This window comes from Varroa destructor, unplaced genomic scaffold, assembly GCF_002443255.2.
Source record: "Varroa destructor unplaced genomic scaffold, Vdes_3.0 BEIS01000003.1, whole genome shotgun sequence".
Taxonomy (NCBI): domain Eukaryota; kingdom Metazoa; phylum Arthropoda; class Arachnida; order Mesostigmata; family Varroidae; genus Varroa; species Varroa destructor.
Genome location: NW_019211456.1, coordinates 56697902 through 56714917, shown reverse-complemented (window position 1 = coordinate 56714917; position 17016 = coordinate 56697902). Strand labels below are relative to the sequence as shown.

The 17016-nt window shown below is 36.5% G+C and overlaps 3 protein-coding genes across 13 annotated transcripts; 2 read left to right on the top strand and 1 right to left on the bottom strand.

Annotated features, from left to right (window-relative positions):
* Positions 1–736: 736 nt before the first annotated feature.
* Positions 737–3382, bottom strand: LOC111246295 (YEATS domain-containing protein 4-like). Of its 3 annotated transcripts, XM_086984845.1 has the most exons (3): positions 3246–3382; positions 2849–2988; positions 737–1776 (listed from the first exon to the last, which is right to left on the bottom strand). In XM_086984845.1, exons 1-3 carry the CDS (start codon positions 3310–3312, stop codon positions 1255–1257), a joined length of 729 nt encoding a protein of 242 aa, XP_086840971.1. In that variant the 5' UTR covers positions 3313–3382; the 3' UTR covers positions 737–1254. The 3 variants fall into 3 exon arrangements, 2 of the variants coding, with proteins under 2 accessions (XP_086840971.1, XP_022651380.1); XM_022795645.2 differs by having other exon boundaries at positions 2849–3337; XR_002671624.2 differs by lacking the exon at positions 3246–3382 and having other exon boundaries at positions 1634–1772.
* Positions 3383–3516: 134 nt separating this feature from the next.
* LOC147757175 (uncharacterized) lies at positions 3517–9028 on the top strand. 7 transcript variants are annotated; one of them, XM_086984830.1, is made up of 7 exons: positions 3517–3746; positions 5775–5913; positions 6417–6472; positions 6720–6781; positions 7139–7311; positions 7661–7700; positions 8018–9028. In XM_086984830.1, the coding sequence occupies exons 2-7, from the start codon at positions 5871–5873 to the stop codon at positions 8862–8864; spliced, it is 1221 nt and encodes a 406-aa protein (XP_086840956.1). In that variant the 5' UTR covers positions 3517–3746; positions 5775–5870; the 3' UTR covers positions 8865–9028. The 7 variants fall into 7 exon arrangements, with proteins under 7 accessions (XP_086840956.1, XP_086840958.1, XP_086840957.1 ...); XM_086984832.1 differs by lacking the exon at positions 6417–6472 and having other exon boundaries at positions 3517–3659; XM_086984831.1 differs by lacking the exon at positions 6417–6472.
* Positions 9029–9751: 723 nt separating this feature from the next.
* mRpS22 (mitochondrial ribosomal protein S22) lies at positions 9752–15479 on the top strand. 3 transcript variants are annotated; one of them, XM_022795642.2, is made up of 7 exons: positions 9874–10014; positions 10522–10700; positions 11318–11479; positions 11989–12152; positions 12631–12840; positions 13645–13750; positions 15215–15479. In XM_022795642.2, exons 1-7 carry the CDS (start codon positions 9897–9899, stop codon positions 15317–15319), a joined length of 1044 nt encoding a protein of 347 aa, XP_022651377.1. In that variant the 5' UTR covers positions 9874–9896; the 3' UTR covers positions 15320–15479. The 3 variants fall into 3 exon arrangements, with proteins under 3 accessions (XP_086840970.1, XP_022651377.1, XP_022651378.1); XM_086984844.1 differs by lacking the exon at positions 15215–15479 and having other exon boundaries at positions 9752–10014; positions 12631–12849; positions 13645–13756; XM_022795643.2 differs by lacking the exon at positions 13645–13750.
* Positions 15480–17016: the final 1537 nt, after the last annotated feature.

Here is a 17016-nt window from a genome sequence, read left to right as displayed (position 1 = left end):
CTTGTTGAAGTAATGTTAATCTCGAGAACCTGAAATTGGACGTTTTTTGTGGTAATTGTTGGAAGTTTCAATATGAAACACTTACGGACGACACCTTTCGTGATAAGCTGAAAAACCTCGATCCTAACAAGGTTTAGATTTATGAACCGAGTCCTTGACCTATATGTGGCACAAGGTCGCAAAGCCGTCCAAATGCCTCATAAAGAAAATCCACTATCAACATTTACATTTTAATTTAATGAACTAGCAAATTGCAAAGAATAGCGCGCATACCCCGTTCAAGTTGTACCCTTGCAAGTATACTACTTATGCATTACTATAGCGTTGGCTACTCTATAGCATATTCTATTGCAATACTCCACTATTGCAAACAATTAGTGCTAGAGTGAGAATCGTTTTCCCTTAAAAAGCCTGCGTTTTAGCATAAAATCGTTTTTATTACGTAACACCCTGACCTTATTAGCGTTAATCTAGAATAGGTCAAATAATTATTCATCATAGAGTAGCTGTTGTGACCGATTAGATATACCTAAATAAGTGCAGATCTGGCACGTATCTAAAAAATTTTTAAACACCTAGCTTTGACACTTACATAGTAACACGGACGTATATACGAGCTTTCACTTACTACTCCATATGCAAGCTTCAGTAATGATAGAGTACTTCAATAGAATTAGTAATTTTTTTCCTCTGATGAGAAAATGATACCTAACGGTGCATCAAAAATACAAATTCATCCGTAGAGACAACATTGTTTATTAACTATAAAAAAATTGTGCGTTTTCTAAACATGTAATGTTCTGTAATGCAATACCATAACAAGTCTGTGTGGTACTATTACATTATATATACCAAAAAAACGCTTATAAAGGAGATCTATTAACACCTATTGGTGTTATGCGATACATTGTCTATATGAATAGCACATGCTTCCAGTTAACCGTTGAGTCACTTCACTTGAGTTATTATTGTTTTCTATATGAATTCAAATTGCGACTGAATTTAAACAGATGGAAATTAAACTTTATGGAAAAAACTTGTCGAACATAGAAAATAGAGCCAACGTAATCACATTCTTATGCCGAAATCAAAGGTCGTTACTTAAACTCGATTCTATACTTTCTATAAGGCTGATGCGTATACATGTTCCCTTGTTTAATCATATCGTATTGGAAAATTGTCAAGGCCAATTCTAACTAGTGTGCTGTATACAATTGATGCAAATATTCTACCTACACTAAAAATAGTGTAGCTTTACAAGTTCGTCATGTTTAACTGTACGATACTCGATCTGAGTTCCTTACACTCTCTGATGTTAGCCAGAATTTCCTTTTTCATCCTCGCGATTTCGGCCTCAATTTCTTTTTTGACGCTCTTTATTTTAGCAATTGTCCTTTCTCGGGGCAGTTCGTATGGGCATTCAGGACCAATCGTTACATTTCCGCGATAAGCACGCCCAATAGCATCTCGCTGCTCTGGCGTAGGGGAAGTAACAACAATTTCGTCGTAATATTCTGTTTGAATAAATGGCACGACAATGTAATTTTGTGCTCGATCTTCTAAGCCCTCCTGAGTGGCCGGACTTGCATTCTTTTGGGATAGACTTTGGACTAAGATAATTGTATGGTAAAGAACTAATGGCCTTTTCGTCGAGAAAGGCTTATTGAAGAATAGCTGGACAGAAGCGTTGTACTCGCCCCAGCCAATATGAGTAACTTGATACGGGGCCTGCGTCAGTCTAGTACTCGGGTACACCGGATCCGTTACGAACACTACCTTGATACACAAATAGATAAATTAACTTGATTTCATTTCTTTGTCCTAAAATGTTATAAAGGCGACAATCAAGTCACTGCTGATGACAGACAAACAGCAAATCCAATAGTCATGTGGCAAACAGATCTGGAGAAGTATCATAATAGAATAGGCAAAATAGAGCCAGTGAACGATATACTGTATTGAGTAGTCTAGAAGGTCAAATTAGCCGCTGATACTTATTTAGAGTAATCGCTACACTCTAACAGTGTAAAATATCTGCGCTAGAAGCACGTTCAGTTGCTGTCAAGACGTCGTAGAAACTAATATTATGGGAGTCTATAATAAGATCTTTTTTCTTTCCACTAACCTATTATAGGACCCCCAAATACAACATAGTTTAGGATTCTAGGATGTTATCATACCGAACATATATAAAAAACGATACTTCGTACTTTTATTAAATTGTATCTGTGAGGGTTACAACTATCATTCTCAAAATTAAATAAAAGTATTGCATTGTGTATATTATTGAATTTTAGACAGAATGGTAACCGCCTGTGGAAACAACAAACTACAATGACAAAAAAGCTTGTCAAATAATAAATTGGATTGAACATGTTTGCTGGAAACTATGCTACCACATCTTTCTTTTTTTATTTTACTTATTACATTTTACATATTATTGATTAATTCGAGCCATTTAATGTATAGCAACTGTAGTTGCGGGCGCTTCTGGGCAGCCTCGAGTTAAATGAGTGATGAAAATAACCGAGATATAGAATACTCTACACGGTTCTAGGCAATTGATATGCTGTAAATTAGACCAAGTATTGTTTTAAAGTTCGATTATTAGTTATTAAACAAGTGTCTTTTATCTCCATCTCATATCAAAATCCGTGACGGTGTGTGAAGCTCAATTTGAAATTAGTTAATATTTTAACTTATCGATTCTGTACGAATTTTTCTTCGAAAAATTGTAGCCACTAGGCTAGATGGACTTAATGACTTCATATATATATATATATAGGAGATGCTTCAATATTAAAAATCGCATCGAAAAATCTGCTAATATTATTCGAGAACGGTTTACCTCACGAAGAAGAGCTGACATATCCCAGCTGTCGTTGTATGGTTTCACATAGAAGGTCCATTCGTGGGTGTATTTTGAACCGTTCTTGACAATTTGTTCGTTTTCTTTCAAGAGTCTGGCGCTATTTCCGTATACGATACCTAAGGAGCACTCACGCAGCGAATTAGAGGGTCCTGGTATTATAGCGGAACGCATAGTCAATGTCCTCAAAGCAAAAACCGCGTCACTGTCCTTTAATGTGATGGCTTCGTTAGGCATTTTATTATCATCCTCGGAAATTAACTCTACGTCCCGTTCGACCCCGCGTATGTAGACTGGGCGCATTTTTCTTTGTGATAGGTCTTACGTTTGACTAACCCGTGTTGGTCAACGATACCCACAATAATGATGCACTCACCAATGATTTTTTTGCGCTTAATGAAATGGTACGAACAGAGCGTAAAACAAAGGGACAGAACTACCATCCAGTTTACAATGAAACTCTGCGCTCATCTGAGATGATGCGCGCTCTGCTTCTTGCCCACAATACCTACTTCCTATGGAGCTTTCTATGGAAATCAAGTGGCAAGTTGTTGTGCCGACGATGTCGCTGATGCATTGAATGTGCGCGGAGTGCACACTAATTTATCTAATTTATGTATGCATCCACCCAGTCTACCAACCATTGAAAAGTTGTGCCGGCTCAGATTTAAAGTAAGAGCTATGCTGAAGCCAGCTCATTATATCCTCCTATATATTACCTGCTAGAGAGTGTCGATTGTTCAGAGATGGGAGTATCGCGATACTAAGAAAACGACACCGCTCTAGAAAGGTTTGCACTTTATTTGCTAACACTCAGAGCATCCTATTCACGTCACAGGCGTGCTTAGTGTGCCTACATCTAAACAGATGCCTGCAGGTAAGACCTTCTTGTCGTCTCTCGATATTCATTTCAAAGTTCGCGTTAAATTGTATTTACGCATGGCGCGACAGTCAGGATTGAAATATTAAGGCGATATGAACAGTTGTTTCCGCCACAGTAGATCACAAGTACAGACAGCTAATCCAAAGCTCATCAGTCAGGGATCTCGAGTATCACTAGAACTCTAGAAATAAATAATATGGTCCACGGTATCAGCTTACTAACGGCAGGAACCTAAATAAACTGACAGCAGTAGAGTATTATAAATGATTAGTAAATTGAAAATCATGCTAACACTCTACGGGGTAGCGAACGCGTGATACGATCTTGCATTTAATGTTAATAGCGACACTTAGTGATGTGTTACTAATAGTTAAACGATGTTAAAACGCTGAACATTTATTTCCATAACATAGCAACGTAATGTTATATATATATATATATATATATATATATCATTCGGATGAGTTCGGATCTATTGTTGTTTTAAAAATTTTAACCAAACAAACATAAATAATTTATCCAAATTTTTATATGCACTAAGATCGTTCTTTTTGACGGTCATTTTTGTTCAACATAACCATCATGCATCGTGATTATACCTTCCATTCAAAATGTAAACGATATACTAACCGTTTTCAAAATATTTCTTCTCGCTTTACACGTAACAGATGTGCAGGTATGTCTGAACACTAGTATTAAGCTGAACATTTTTAACAAATATCTGCCATCGATGATGCGTATTTCCGGAAATACTTATTTTTCCAAACACTACTTTTCTGTAAATAGGAATCAATTTAGCTTAAAAAAAACGCTTAATTTTTCTTGTAGTCCCGAATAAACGGCTTATTTGTGGAAGTACAACTATTTAGAGTCTATCTATCTGCAAAGGGTACTACACTAGGCCGAAGCGACTGATCTATTAGAAATTGCTATAATCGCTGCCGTTACGACAGTGTGTTACGTAATTCTAATTACTACAAGCACGCTGCAACAGTCGCCGGTTTTGCAGTCCGAGTTAGCGTCATAGCTTTTATAGCTTCAGAAGCAAAATTTAGAGCTTCTTCAATCTCTCATCGGACAAATCATTCCGGGCGGGTATTCTACGCCTTTAAAATATGGCAAATTACTTCCCAGACGGACCTGCTTTTCAATATTGCCAAAAAAGCAAAGTCTTGTGTCTCGCAACACCCTCCGTATAGGCTGCGCCTACACGACGACGGCGACTTTCTAATTTTGATGGGGAGGCGTGATGGAAATCAATTAGTAAGTGTAATTAAATTAAGGTGACGGTTAGCGATCGGTGTAGACGACTAAGTCTGAGAGCTTCTGTGTTTTAATTTAAAAATAAAGCTGGTTACTTGCTTCATGGACGCCACGGGCTTTACTAAGTATGAAAACGACATTTCACGTTAATGATTACACCTTGTTATTTCTGGGCTCCGTCAGAAAATAATTTGCAGCCTATTCTTTAGCCCAATATAAGACAATTTTTTTTTATCAGTATTCGGTTCACGGAGACCTATTCACATATCCGTTGTTAGTAACACGTAGTAAAGCAATAAATTGCTTCGTACTGTATTTCATAATCAGTGTGAAGATAATTAGAAGTTTAAAGCTAACCCAACATAGAACAATAAAATAAAAGAACAGATCACTAGTATGTGCTGCAGAAAATATTAGATTTAAATAAGTGAAATTTAGTTACTTAAATATTGATTCTATTTCTTTGAAAACTTGTACAAAGCGTACCAGATAAAGTTCGTACAAAAGCAGTGATGGAAAAATGGTAAGTGGCATTGGTGCTCGACACATGTTTTCTCCACAATCCGCTACCTAATAGATGGCAAGCAACTCGTATCCACGATCAGTCTGTTCACAGAGTTACAGTTGACACACAGAGAATAAGAGTATCAACTTTCAGCGTAAATAACAGTGCGGGACAGCAGACTGCCGTCTTCTCTATATTGCAGTCTAATCAATTTGTTTAATTCAAATTCGTCTCGTGTAACATACGACCGACAGAAAACAATGGAACGTACTAAACCAGTGTGACTATTAGAATTTGTCTCTGCACAACTCACACTGCAAAGGTATAGATGGTGCGCGCTTTGACTCCGAATGGCTCGTTTTAGTTATGAGCGCACGAAGATCCCGGTCGAATGTAAGTATCGTCATAACATTAGCCTACGGCTTACGCTGGCTGGACTTCATACGTTAGATAATTGTTTAGTATAGCCTATTCCGCTGTTCTAATGCATTCATATTAGACGTACGTAACTTGTGTTGTGATTGCCTCTTCAAGCATGTACATAGAATTTCTATACATTTTCTGGTTTGGCAATTTGTTAGATACACTATTATATATGACGTATTCGCCTCACAGGAATATCTTGCATATGCATAAGTTACAGTTTTCGAAAGATTATCAGCCTTGTCGTGTCAGTACTCATACAGATTTCCTCTAACCAGGTCAGGTTGACACTAAGACGCCAGGGTGCGCGCCCACTTTGAATCTATAAAAGAAATGGGCATTAAAGTAATTGTTTCATGTTGTTTGGTATTCACAATGGGAACACTCGAATGGTTAAAGTTTCACAAATGATCAAGGTTTCGAACACATATAATTCATGCCGACTTCGCACGTGTTCTCTTGATTTATTATAGTATGTCTACAATCGATCGATCGAAAATATAGTCTAGTACAAGTTCGACGATCCCAAGTGCGTATAACCGCTATTTATTTTATCGATGTAATTTCAAGCTCATGCTTTTGTTTTCCTCGACGACGATTTTATGAACACATGGGTATTAGCGTCAGGAATTGCTTTGCGCATGAATATGGTACTTCCATAGAGCGCTCTTTTGTTGTAACCGATGTCGACAGCCTTTGCCGTAGATCTTCATACAAGGCTGCGCTGTTTATGTCAGCTTTACATTCAGTCAGTGTAACAAACTTTTCCTTTGCAGTGTAAATCGGATTCTGACTCAGTCCTAAAGGATACTCGAACCGAACAAAAACTTTTTTACTTGTGAGTAATGCGATAATTCAACAATGAAATAATATATAATAAATTGATGTCGATGTTAAAAGGTGTATGTAAAGTGACGTGTAGTATTAATCCGCACACGAGTAAAGCCATCGAAATACCAGCCAATACTCTCTGCTGTATTAGAGTGTATATCACGTTAAAAGCGGGCTTTGTAACAGTAATATCGCACTTCCAAGACCAATACGCAAAGCAACAGGCAAACGATTTTCTAACAAGAATATTTTTCAGACACTTTTGGAATTTAGTTGTACGTGGTGCAACGCTACCCCAAATCATGTGACGAAAAATCCCTATAGCTTCAGGTCAATTGATAGCTATGAATTCACTATTCTACAGCGGTAGGCGTAAAACGCTCGCAAAGAACTTGCAATTTGTTGACGCGCCTTCAAGACTACGGCATGACAGGGCCGACAGGCTTCAAGTTAACGAAAGATTGCACAAAGCGGATATCTGGATAGAGGCTGTAGAGCAAGCAAAACGAATTCGTTCTATGAAGCTTTCTCAGTTTGGTATGTTCTTACTCTGCACTATTTATGCTAATGTCACAAATTAGAAATACCTGGTTACAAAAAAGCGTTAATTTCTCTAAAGTTATAGTAGAGTTGTAACTCATAATGTCATCTCAACTCTGAGGAAAATATAAGCTGTAATGATGAAAGGGTCTTTAAAGCCATCTTTTAGGTGAAAATAACAACTGTAATATACAAATACAACAATGACAAACACGATATGCCAATGATGTTTTTTGCTTGTACATTCCAATTTACCTGTTATATTCGAGACTGACTATGTATACTCATATTATGCCGGTCTCCTCTGTTATATGCATTACTGACGTTTAATTTTTCAAATTTTCAGATCCTATTCACAAATTGCAAGAGACCTTGAGGGCCTCAATGTAAGTGAGTACGGGATTTTACAAACACACTATTTGAATAATGTTGGCTACATTATATCGGTAGTTGTACCCGAACCCATTGTAGCAAATTCGCTACATTCATTGACGCCACTTTATATTCCGCAATCATTGTAATAGTGTTTTGTAGTGTAGTTTGATAATAGAGCATAGGAATGGCTTTTCAAGCACAAGTTCATGAGCAAAAGAAACCATGCCAAGCTATTGGAAAATCTTCAGTTAGTAATACGGATTGATTGCCTTCATTTTTATTTGGCTGTTATTTCTGTTCTAATTGAACTAACTTTGCCTAATTACAGATCTATCTACCGAAAAGAGTTTCGCTCACCTTTGCCTAGTAGAGAAGTAGCCTTATTGCTACGGCCACTTCCGGTGATATACAATCTAAAAGGCGAAACGATGCTTCAGGTAGGCACTGGCGCAGTGGCGAGTCTTCCACTTAAAACCCATCTCGCAACCGCTCAAGTAGGAAGATTTTATTTGCAGCATAATCCAGCGACTTCAAACTCTACTTATGAGACCATTCGAAATATCGATGTTCCAGTGTCACAGCACAGTGAATTCCCATATGATTCGTCTCAGTTTTCACGGACTACTCATTATCAGTCTAGCACCTTCAAAGCTAGAGATGTTTTATGCGAAAAAAAGCACTCATTCATAACGAAGCTATATACCACTATACCATCACACTCGACCCGCTGCGTCCCTCAGAAAACAGTACCTCTTTCTTTTTCGATGGGATCGGACGACCGAGCACCTCAGAACTCTACACATTTCGAAGACATTTTTTTGTCATCAAACTTATGGATTATGACACCTCGTACGATCGAGGATTCAGAGCCCTCTAACTATTTTGATTCCCAAGATGGAGTTGAAGACATGAAAGGCACGCCGTGGAATGACTTGTTAAGAGAGAAAGTGACAGAGCAGGGCAAAAATAATCTTGCATCAATCCGACAACGAGCTTTTTCCGAGGCGCCTTCCATGGGTTCAAGCTTCAGCGCCGGAGATTCAACGGAGGCAAAGCCGCCCCAGATGTCACCTAATACTGACGAAGTTCAGAATACTCAGTCTACAAAGGATGAATTTTTTTCTTTCAGAGCAGGTAGTCCCGATTCGGATTTTCAATCCAGTCGTCTGTTCTGATAGCTTTAGTGGCCTAACTGAAGAGAAATTATATTAGCCAAGAGCTTTGACAGTGTGAGGAAACGAGAAGTGCAGGATTTACTCATCTAGAAAATGCACTATGAACTAGAATAGGCTAAGTAAAGTATTTTGTAAAATAAAAAGGTATCTTTAATTATATTAAATGTGTTTTGAATTGGAGGAACGTAAAAACACAAATGCATTGAAAAATGGCTGCTAGTGATCCGACAGAGAGGAATTATTTGCCATATACAGTGTGATTATTTCTCATTTGATCACACTCGTCGTGAGTATAAATACATTATGTATGACACTGATACGACATAGCTAACTTATTACAGGGCTCTGATGTATTTTTATTTATTACAAAATCACCTAATTTCTCTGTAAACCAACTCTGGTTTGATTTGGTATGTAACTTAGCGGCAAAGCCAATTGAATTGTAATCCTAGCTACATACATTGATGCCCCTTTATTTCTCTATGTCCCTTTTTTAATCCTATCTACATGAACGCCATGTAAGTTTTCCTTTGTATAATAATAATAATTTAACTTATTTTTTAGTACCATCGAAATAAAAAATAAAAGTGAGTGATTAATTTGACATATAACATAACTGATCATTATTTTATTAATTCTTGAGGTGACTAAACGTTTTAATAACTAACTACATCTGTAACTGCGAATTACACGTAGACCGCTTGCATGTATATTTTTCGAGTGTTTTTCACTTACAATTTGGAATAAATTAGGAACAAGCTAGTAGGTTGTATGCGTCTTTTGCAAATCCTCAGTATGAGTCCTCGTGAGACCTCTGTTTCATCGAATGGCTCCTTTTTAGCGGCCGTTATCTTCCAAACTAAAATGCGTTCATACGCTCTGTTTACATCGTATGAAAACGCACTGCGCTAAATTCGTATAGTTGCTACCGTGCGATGTGATCAGAGCCACTCTACAGTGTTTGGTCTTTAGTTTTTGCGCAAGAAGAAGCGTCATTGCATTTATGGTGCGCGAAACCCATGAGTTCGCGCAATGTCCGGTTTTTTTGTGAGGATATGTCCCTTGCGACCGCTGTTACTCTCTTTCCAAAATTCATCAAGGACTCTTTGCTCAGTTCAACCAGCACCTCCATCAACTCCAACCAACATAGGCAGGTGTTAACAATAAAAAACACTCGTCGGCTTTTCTGTAAAATTTTTTTTTATATTTCGTCGATATGGCATAATTAATGTCAGTCCGCTTTGTTTAGTAGATTTAAAAACACATAATGATAGTTGAATTTTTTAGTGTCACAGAAACTATATTTGCAAGCTCTAACACGGAAGTTAACATATCTATTACCTAGTTGTTAATTCATTACATTTTTACATCGGCTAGGCCAGCCCGAATAGACCTGCAATCACTTGAACTTAAATTAAGGGCAATTACTTATACAGATTATACATCTGTAGAATGATGCCATGCTGGTTAAAAGTTTGCAAAGGTAACTGTGTTGCATAATGTGCTCGATTTTTGGTCAACGAATTCCGCAAACTAAGTGTTGAAGATCGGTTCTCACAGTATTATGCACAACTATTCATCCTTTCAATATTTTACCTCAACATATATATATATATATATATATATGTTATGCGTAAATGCTGCTTCTGTTTTTCAGATGAAGCCTACCTTTCCTCTTCCAAAATAGATATTGAAAATATCTTTTTGTCAAAGCGGGTCCAGCAGCTTCTTTGCGATTTAACGTGTAAAGATGTCAACCAGGTTTTTGCATCTCGCATGAAAGAGTATAGTCCGCCTCAATATAAACTTCTCACCGATAAACAGTTTGAGGAAGAGGTATGGTCAACTTTTTAATGTCTGGATATACGTGCAAGCATTTAATATTCATAGGATCTTAAATGTTATCAAACTTTAAGAAACTCTGAAATCTCAATCTAGCCTAGCGATACATTTAATAATTCCTTTTAACCTCACAAGCACTTTGCCTTCGTAATTACAGGTGGAAAAAATACTGAAATGGATTTTGACCAGAATACCGAAGCGGATATTAATTTTTTAGCATCTTTATGGTTTAAAAGTAACATGTTATGAGCATGTGTAAATTTAATTGTGATTTTTGTTTATAAAACCGACATCTAACAATAACATAGATACAATGTTCTTTTGTTTGCAATCTGAAGATCATAAAATTCGATGCAAAAAAATAAGTATCTGCTTATTGGTATATATACGCACAAGGGTTCAATTTTACAAATGCAACACAGAGTAAAAGGCGGAAATGAGAAAAAAAGCCAAATAACATGAAAGATATGATAAGCGATGATAACGCTGTATGACTAGTGTACTGGTGTTGTTCACTTTTATATATACATATATCTATACATCTGGCTAGCTCATTTAATTTGATATAATCGTTATTAATCTGCTGCGCATTGGTACACTTTTTTTTTTAGATGGAAAAGGCTATGCGGAAGGTGGATGAATTGACACAAATGCCGCCGGTGCTTCGTAAACGAAAGCCCTGCCAACGCATCCTTCGACGGGATCCTGAACTGCAGGGACTCCATACGACGAATTTCGTCTTTACCGATGTTTCATTCGGTTATCACGAGCATGTATGTGATAACTGTGCTAACAATGAAAGCATCATAATGTTGTCAGAGAAGCATACAGATCTGTTAATATTTTCATCATTATATTGTGCAGGGTGATTTGTAAGTGCAAAACCTTGGCAATGATTCTCGGGACTTGTCTTCGATTTTAAATTGATGTATTGTATCAAATAGTTTCGATACGATAAAGGCACCAATAGGACTTTGTAATAATTTCAATTTTAACAACATTTAAGCTTTCTTATCAACTTACATGCACGTAAAGCCTGTTAAAATACACCTTTGGCTGAATATTTGTTGGACTCCTGCTGAAAACGCAACTAGATTGTGGTATTTGAGAACGAAAGTAAATAATCACAGCACTTTTGAAATAAACTGAACGCTGTTTTGTGTGCAATTGATTTAAAATGAAATATTCAAATAATAAATAGTAAAGTTGATAACAAATTATAGAGTGAATTTATAATAAAATCATAAAATTTTAATAAACTTGTAAACTCGCGTGTTTGTAGGATCGACCGATTGTGGTCCGTGAACCTGATGGAACCCTTCGTACGGCATCTTGGGAAGAGCGGGAACGAATGCTGCAAACGTATTTAGCGACACCCGGTCGCGAAATTGAACTTCCGAAGATGTTTACGGAGCCGCACTTAACCAGCGTACTAGATGACGGAAAGTACGCATTTTTATTATTGCCCATGATTCTCAGTTATGTATTTGATTTAGAAATTAATCCTGTAAGATGTCGTGGCATATTGCAGAAGGAAAGGTTCCACTAGCAGATTTTTAATGTGTCTTGATTAGACATATACGATACAATTCGATCGTGATCAGTGCTCAATAAAAATGTTTATTCATTAAATGCTTACGGAGGTTCAACAGGATCCTTCATAATAAAAATAATACGCAGCAACAAGGATATTAGCTACTGCGGATTACAAATGCCAAGCTGCCGACATTGTACTAAACAATGACGTTTGTCTTTATGCGTAAATTGTCCTACTAGCGTAATAATCATATACACTTGCGCAATTAATTAGGTATGCCAACCTTGTCTGACTAATTGCTTAAGGACCACATTTAAGCGTGTTGAAGCTTTAATGTTTCCGAACTAGGACAGTTTTGGTACACTCGCCAGTGTCTTTTGTGCATAGGTACGTTTTTGTCTTGGATCGAGCATGTCTGCAGTTCGAGCCGAACAGTGAACAGTATCTTGGAGTCACACAACGTGTGTACGCGCACCTTATGGAAACAGGAAAGTTCGATGAGCTTCGTTCAACGAGACATTTTGGCCCCATGTGCTTCTATTACGCGGTCACTCATCAATGCGATCCGCTCATCCTTAGCCTCCTCAAGTCTGGAAGGTAAGGCAGGTAATCAAGACTATGATTTCCAGATTAGGTGGCTGTAGTAGCAGCAACTAATTCGTGAGCATAAGATTTCGTTCGCATAGATTGTTTGAATTTTTGGTAATCCCATAGCTACAGTTGACTGGTATCGTTTCACTCCCCAGCCAAAATATTATATATTAAATCCAAATCAAACCTCAATAGGTTAGCAGCAACACCTACCTAACAAGAATGTTGTTGACCAAAAAATCAAACCTTTCAAGTGTTTTTTCGATGCACTTCGGAGTGTTGATGGTTGTATTTTACATTGAACTTGTGACTAATGACAATCATGCTGCGTTCTAAAGCCAGCCATAACCGCACTTCTCTATATTATTTATGATATCCATTTTATGTATAATCGTTGGCCTTAGTCGGTCTGTTGTTGGTATCTTTAACCAAATAAGTATTAAAATGCCAGCTTATGATGTGCTTCGCTATTACGTCACTGAGAGGAGTGGTTACATTGATGCAAGCTTTTGTAAATTAATGCCTAAATCGCCACATCAGGTTGGCATAGCCACGTGACCTCCGTTAGAGAAAATCATACAAAAATTAGCAAGAGCCCTCCTGTGCCGACCTTAAGGCACTGTTTAACTGATAAAAATGAAGGCCTTTCGTGGACATATTATTATAGAAGAGCAGCTTGGAAAAATGACCCGAAATATAGCATAATAATCGATGAGCTAAATTATATAATTTGTGCTAATATTTCAGCGAATTTAAATGACACATAATCACCCTTTTTGGCTTGGCGAATTATTATTTCACCTGTTACAGCTTGGAACGCGCAGCAAAAGTTGTTGAGCTTCTCCACGTGATACACCCGAAACTTGAAAGCGCGCGCAAGATTAACAATGGAAATATTCCAGAACTCTATGTTGAGGTAACCCGGTGAAACATGTACGCTAGACAGTTAACGACTATAGTCTACTTCAACAAATTGTGCATACTATCTTCAAAATAGGCTCTTCATATTTAAATTTTCTTAAATAGAGAAGTAATTCAGAATCAGCGTACTAACGTTGTTTTAGTAGTGACGTAAATAAATGATGTGAAGACATAAAGACAGATCATTCCCTTTTGTTTTGTCAATACAATTAGTACTAAGAAAATTTTGAAAAACTAAGGCAGAAAAGATAGGTAAGATACTAACTGGTTTGGTACTGTTAACTCAATCCCTGTGGAGGATTTCGTAGAGTGCAACGCGGTCAGTTAGCTCATGTGGATGAATATTCCTAGAAGCTTCGCATGAATGAAAAGGTTGTTTGCACATTACTCAAGTAGTTTATTAACACTTTGGCTAGAAAAATGGTGAAATAGATATAATCATGAAATATTAATTAATAATAATTAATTTAATGAAATATAAAATTTATTGATCGCAGGAACTAATCACATAATAACTAGCATCCAACACGAAATTCGAAATAGTCCTTTTGCTCTTACTGAGATATAGAAGTACAAGAGAATGGCTTAAGCCATTTCAGGATTCTTACAGGCACGCTTTAACAAATTATAACGTTATCAGAATTTACAAAACTATTTCATTAGAACACAATATGACATAAAATTTACTTATTTCATATAAGTAAGAAGTAAGGTCTTTTGCACGAACTGTCTACACCTTGATCAGCTCAGAAATACAATATGAAATTCTAACTTTACGTTCATCAACCGTTTGATTTCAATCTCGGTCTGCTGCACGGAGTTAGATTTACCTCAATGGGGCATAAGTGCTTTAAATCGGTAATCAAGAAAATCTAGCACAAACATCATGAAAAATCTCTGATTGATAAAGCAACGGTTGAACCACCAGAAAAAACCTAGTCAAGTAATTCCGACTGCATGGTAGAGAGTTGCCAAAAAACAAAATGCTAACACATATGTTAAAAATTAAAAAGTGTTATACGTATCTTAAAAATAGTAGGCATTTTAAGAATAGTAAAAGGTTCGATGTCGTTTTTCGCATTCAGCCGGCCGTTTCTAGCTTCGAAGTCAACTTCCCATTACATATGTTATAGGTATATTCGCACTAGAACCAGGTCATACCAATATGTATAAGATCGTCTAGAATGATCATCGTAGTCTATTTCTAGCTGTTTCTTTAAGTCTTTCAGACAAAAAAAAAAGATATCTGTAACCACCCCTGGAGGAAACGATAAGAAGAAAACGTAAAAAGGTCAAAAGATGCTAATTTAAATGTGGCCCAACTTCAAGGTGAAAAAAGAAAAATTGCTGCGGAGATTTTGCCTTCAGTTGTCCGTAACGAATAACAATCGTATTTGTGTATTTTCATGCATAAACCTCTCATGATGACTTGTTTATTATTGTGTTTGTAAAATTTCAGGCTTACATCAAATGGGACTCTCAAAATAAGGCCGCCCTTGAGTTAGCCCTTCAATCAATTCGCGAAGCCAATCAAGATGATAAAATAGAACACGAAAAAGAATAGGAAAATGAAGGGACTGAAACGGGAAAAAGAAAGAATTAATGGATGAACCGAAATCGACTTTGGAAGTCTAACGGTTTTAGAATAAGCTCATAAATACCAGTGATGTATATTGCTGAATGTTTTATATTGGGGATATAATAAATTACTATAGCAAAGAGGCCAGGCGTTGTCTTAAAGGTTTCACCTAGATTTATTTTTAGGCATACCACGCATCGGAAAGCATGTATTTAAACCACCCATCATTTGTACTAGAGACCTTAGAAGATGCAGTTGCTTGAATTAGCCTACGTATTGAGGCCAGGAGTAGGTTAGGTTATGTTAATTAAACTTTGATGCAGAAACTACTGGCTTTTTTTAAGTGGAACATATATGTTGGTAACTGAGTTTTTCAGATAGGTCTTTTTAGACTTTTTGCACTTCTTGGACTCCTTGGACTTCCAGATTTCGAAGGCTCTCAGCTTATAATTAGTCCAACATTTGAATCTGTTTCAGTTATCTTATATCTGATGTCTTTGAGTGAGACTTTAGGGAATCTACACACGTTAAAGTTATTCGCGAGTTCACGGGAAACTTTCAAAAATGATTTGTGAGCAGTCTAAGTCCGAATTGAAATTTCTGTGAAATCCAACCAATGACAGTTACAGTGAACAAACACGTTTGCGACATATTTTGCTACCGAAGCACGGAAAACATTTCATTTTTTACAGATCAGATGTGTGTTCATCTCTTATAGAACCAGCTTATAAATTGTGTATGTTATGTCACAATGTCTGTATGATTACTTAAGTCAATTTTTACATGATCTCGAAATTAAAAGGGTTCCGGAAAAAATCGTGAGAATATGTGTCAGCAATCTCAAACCGCTATAATTGCTGTAATAAGATACTTCAGTTGCTAATGGTTTCCATATCTTAATACAAATGTATTGTGAGGCTAAAAGGATATTAAATAGTTAGAATACTATATATCTAGGTTTGTAACATAAATTAACGACTTATAAAAAATAATGCTTTCGGAGTCTTATCGGTAAACTTAACAATAATTGTAAGAAAACAGAACTGAAAAAATTACACTTAAGAAAAAACCTCGTATCCGTGTTCCCGCTACCGCCTGACTAGGTGATGATAGTCGATTTTGAGCCAAATCGTTTGCAATTTAAGAAAACAACTAAAAAACAATTTTAGAAAAAGAGTGAAAAAGCCTTTGAAAACGATAACGAGGGCAAAATAAACTAAAGACCCTAAAAGTATTCGTTGTTTTATAGTCTTTTTTATAGTTTTTCATAAAAAATGTCGCTTCGTTTTGCTAAGAACGGTTCTTAAAATCCATTTTTCATTTCATATTATCGTATTCTTAATCTTAGATATGGTTTCTATTTAACAGAATATCAAAATACTCATAGTTTGAAAACTACATCCACTTCTAGGAACTAATCCGATGTGGAGGCTTGTATGTATATGAAAATGTCCTATGCAAAATATTAATAAATGAAAAGAGACTTATGCCACTCCATTATATATATAGCGATTTCCCACTTAAAATTTCGTATTTATTTTGAGGATCGGAATAAAGCGTGAGAAATGTGTGGGTAAGGCGTGTTAGTTATAATATGATATCTTCTAGGTACTACAGTTTTCAACACATTGAGATAAACCATTGCACGCTACGGAAATAAGCTTTGAAACTCATCTCAATCA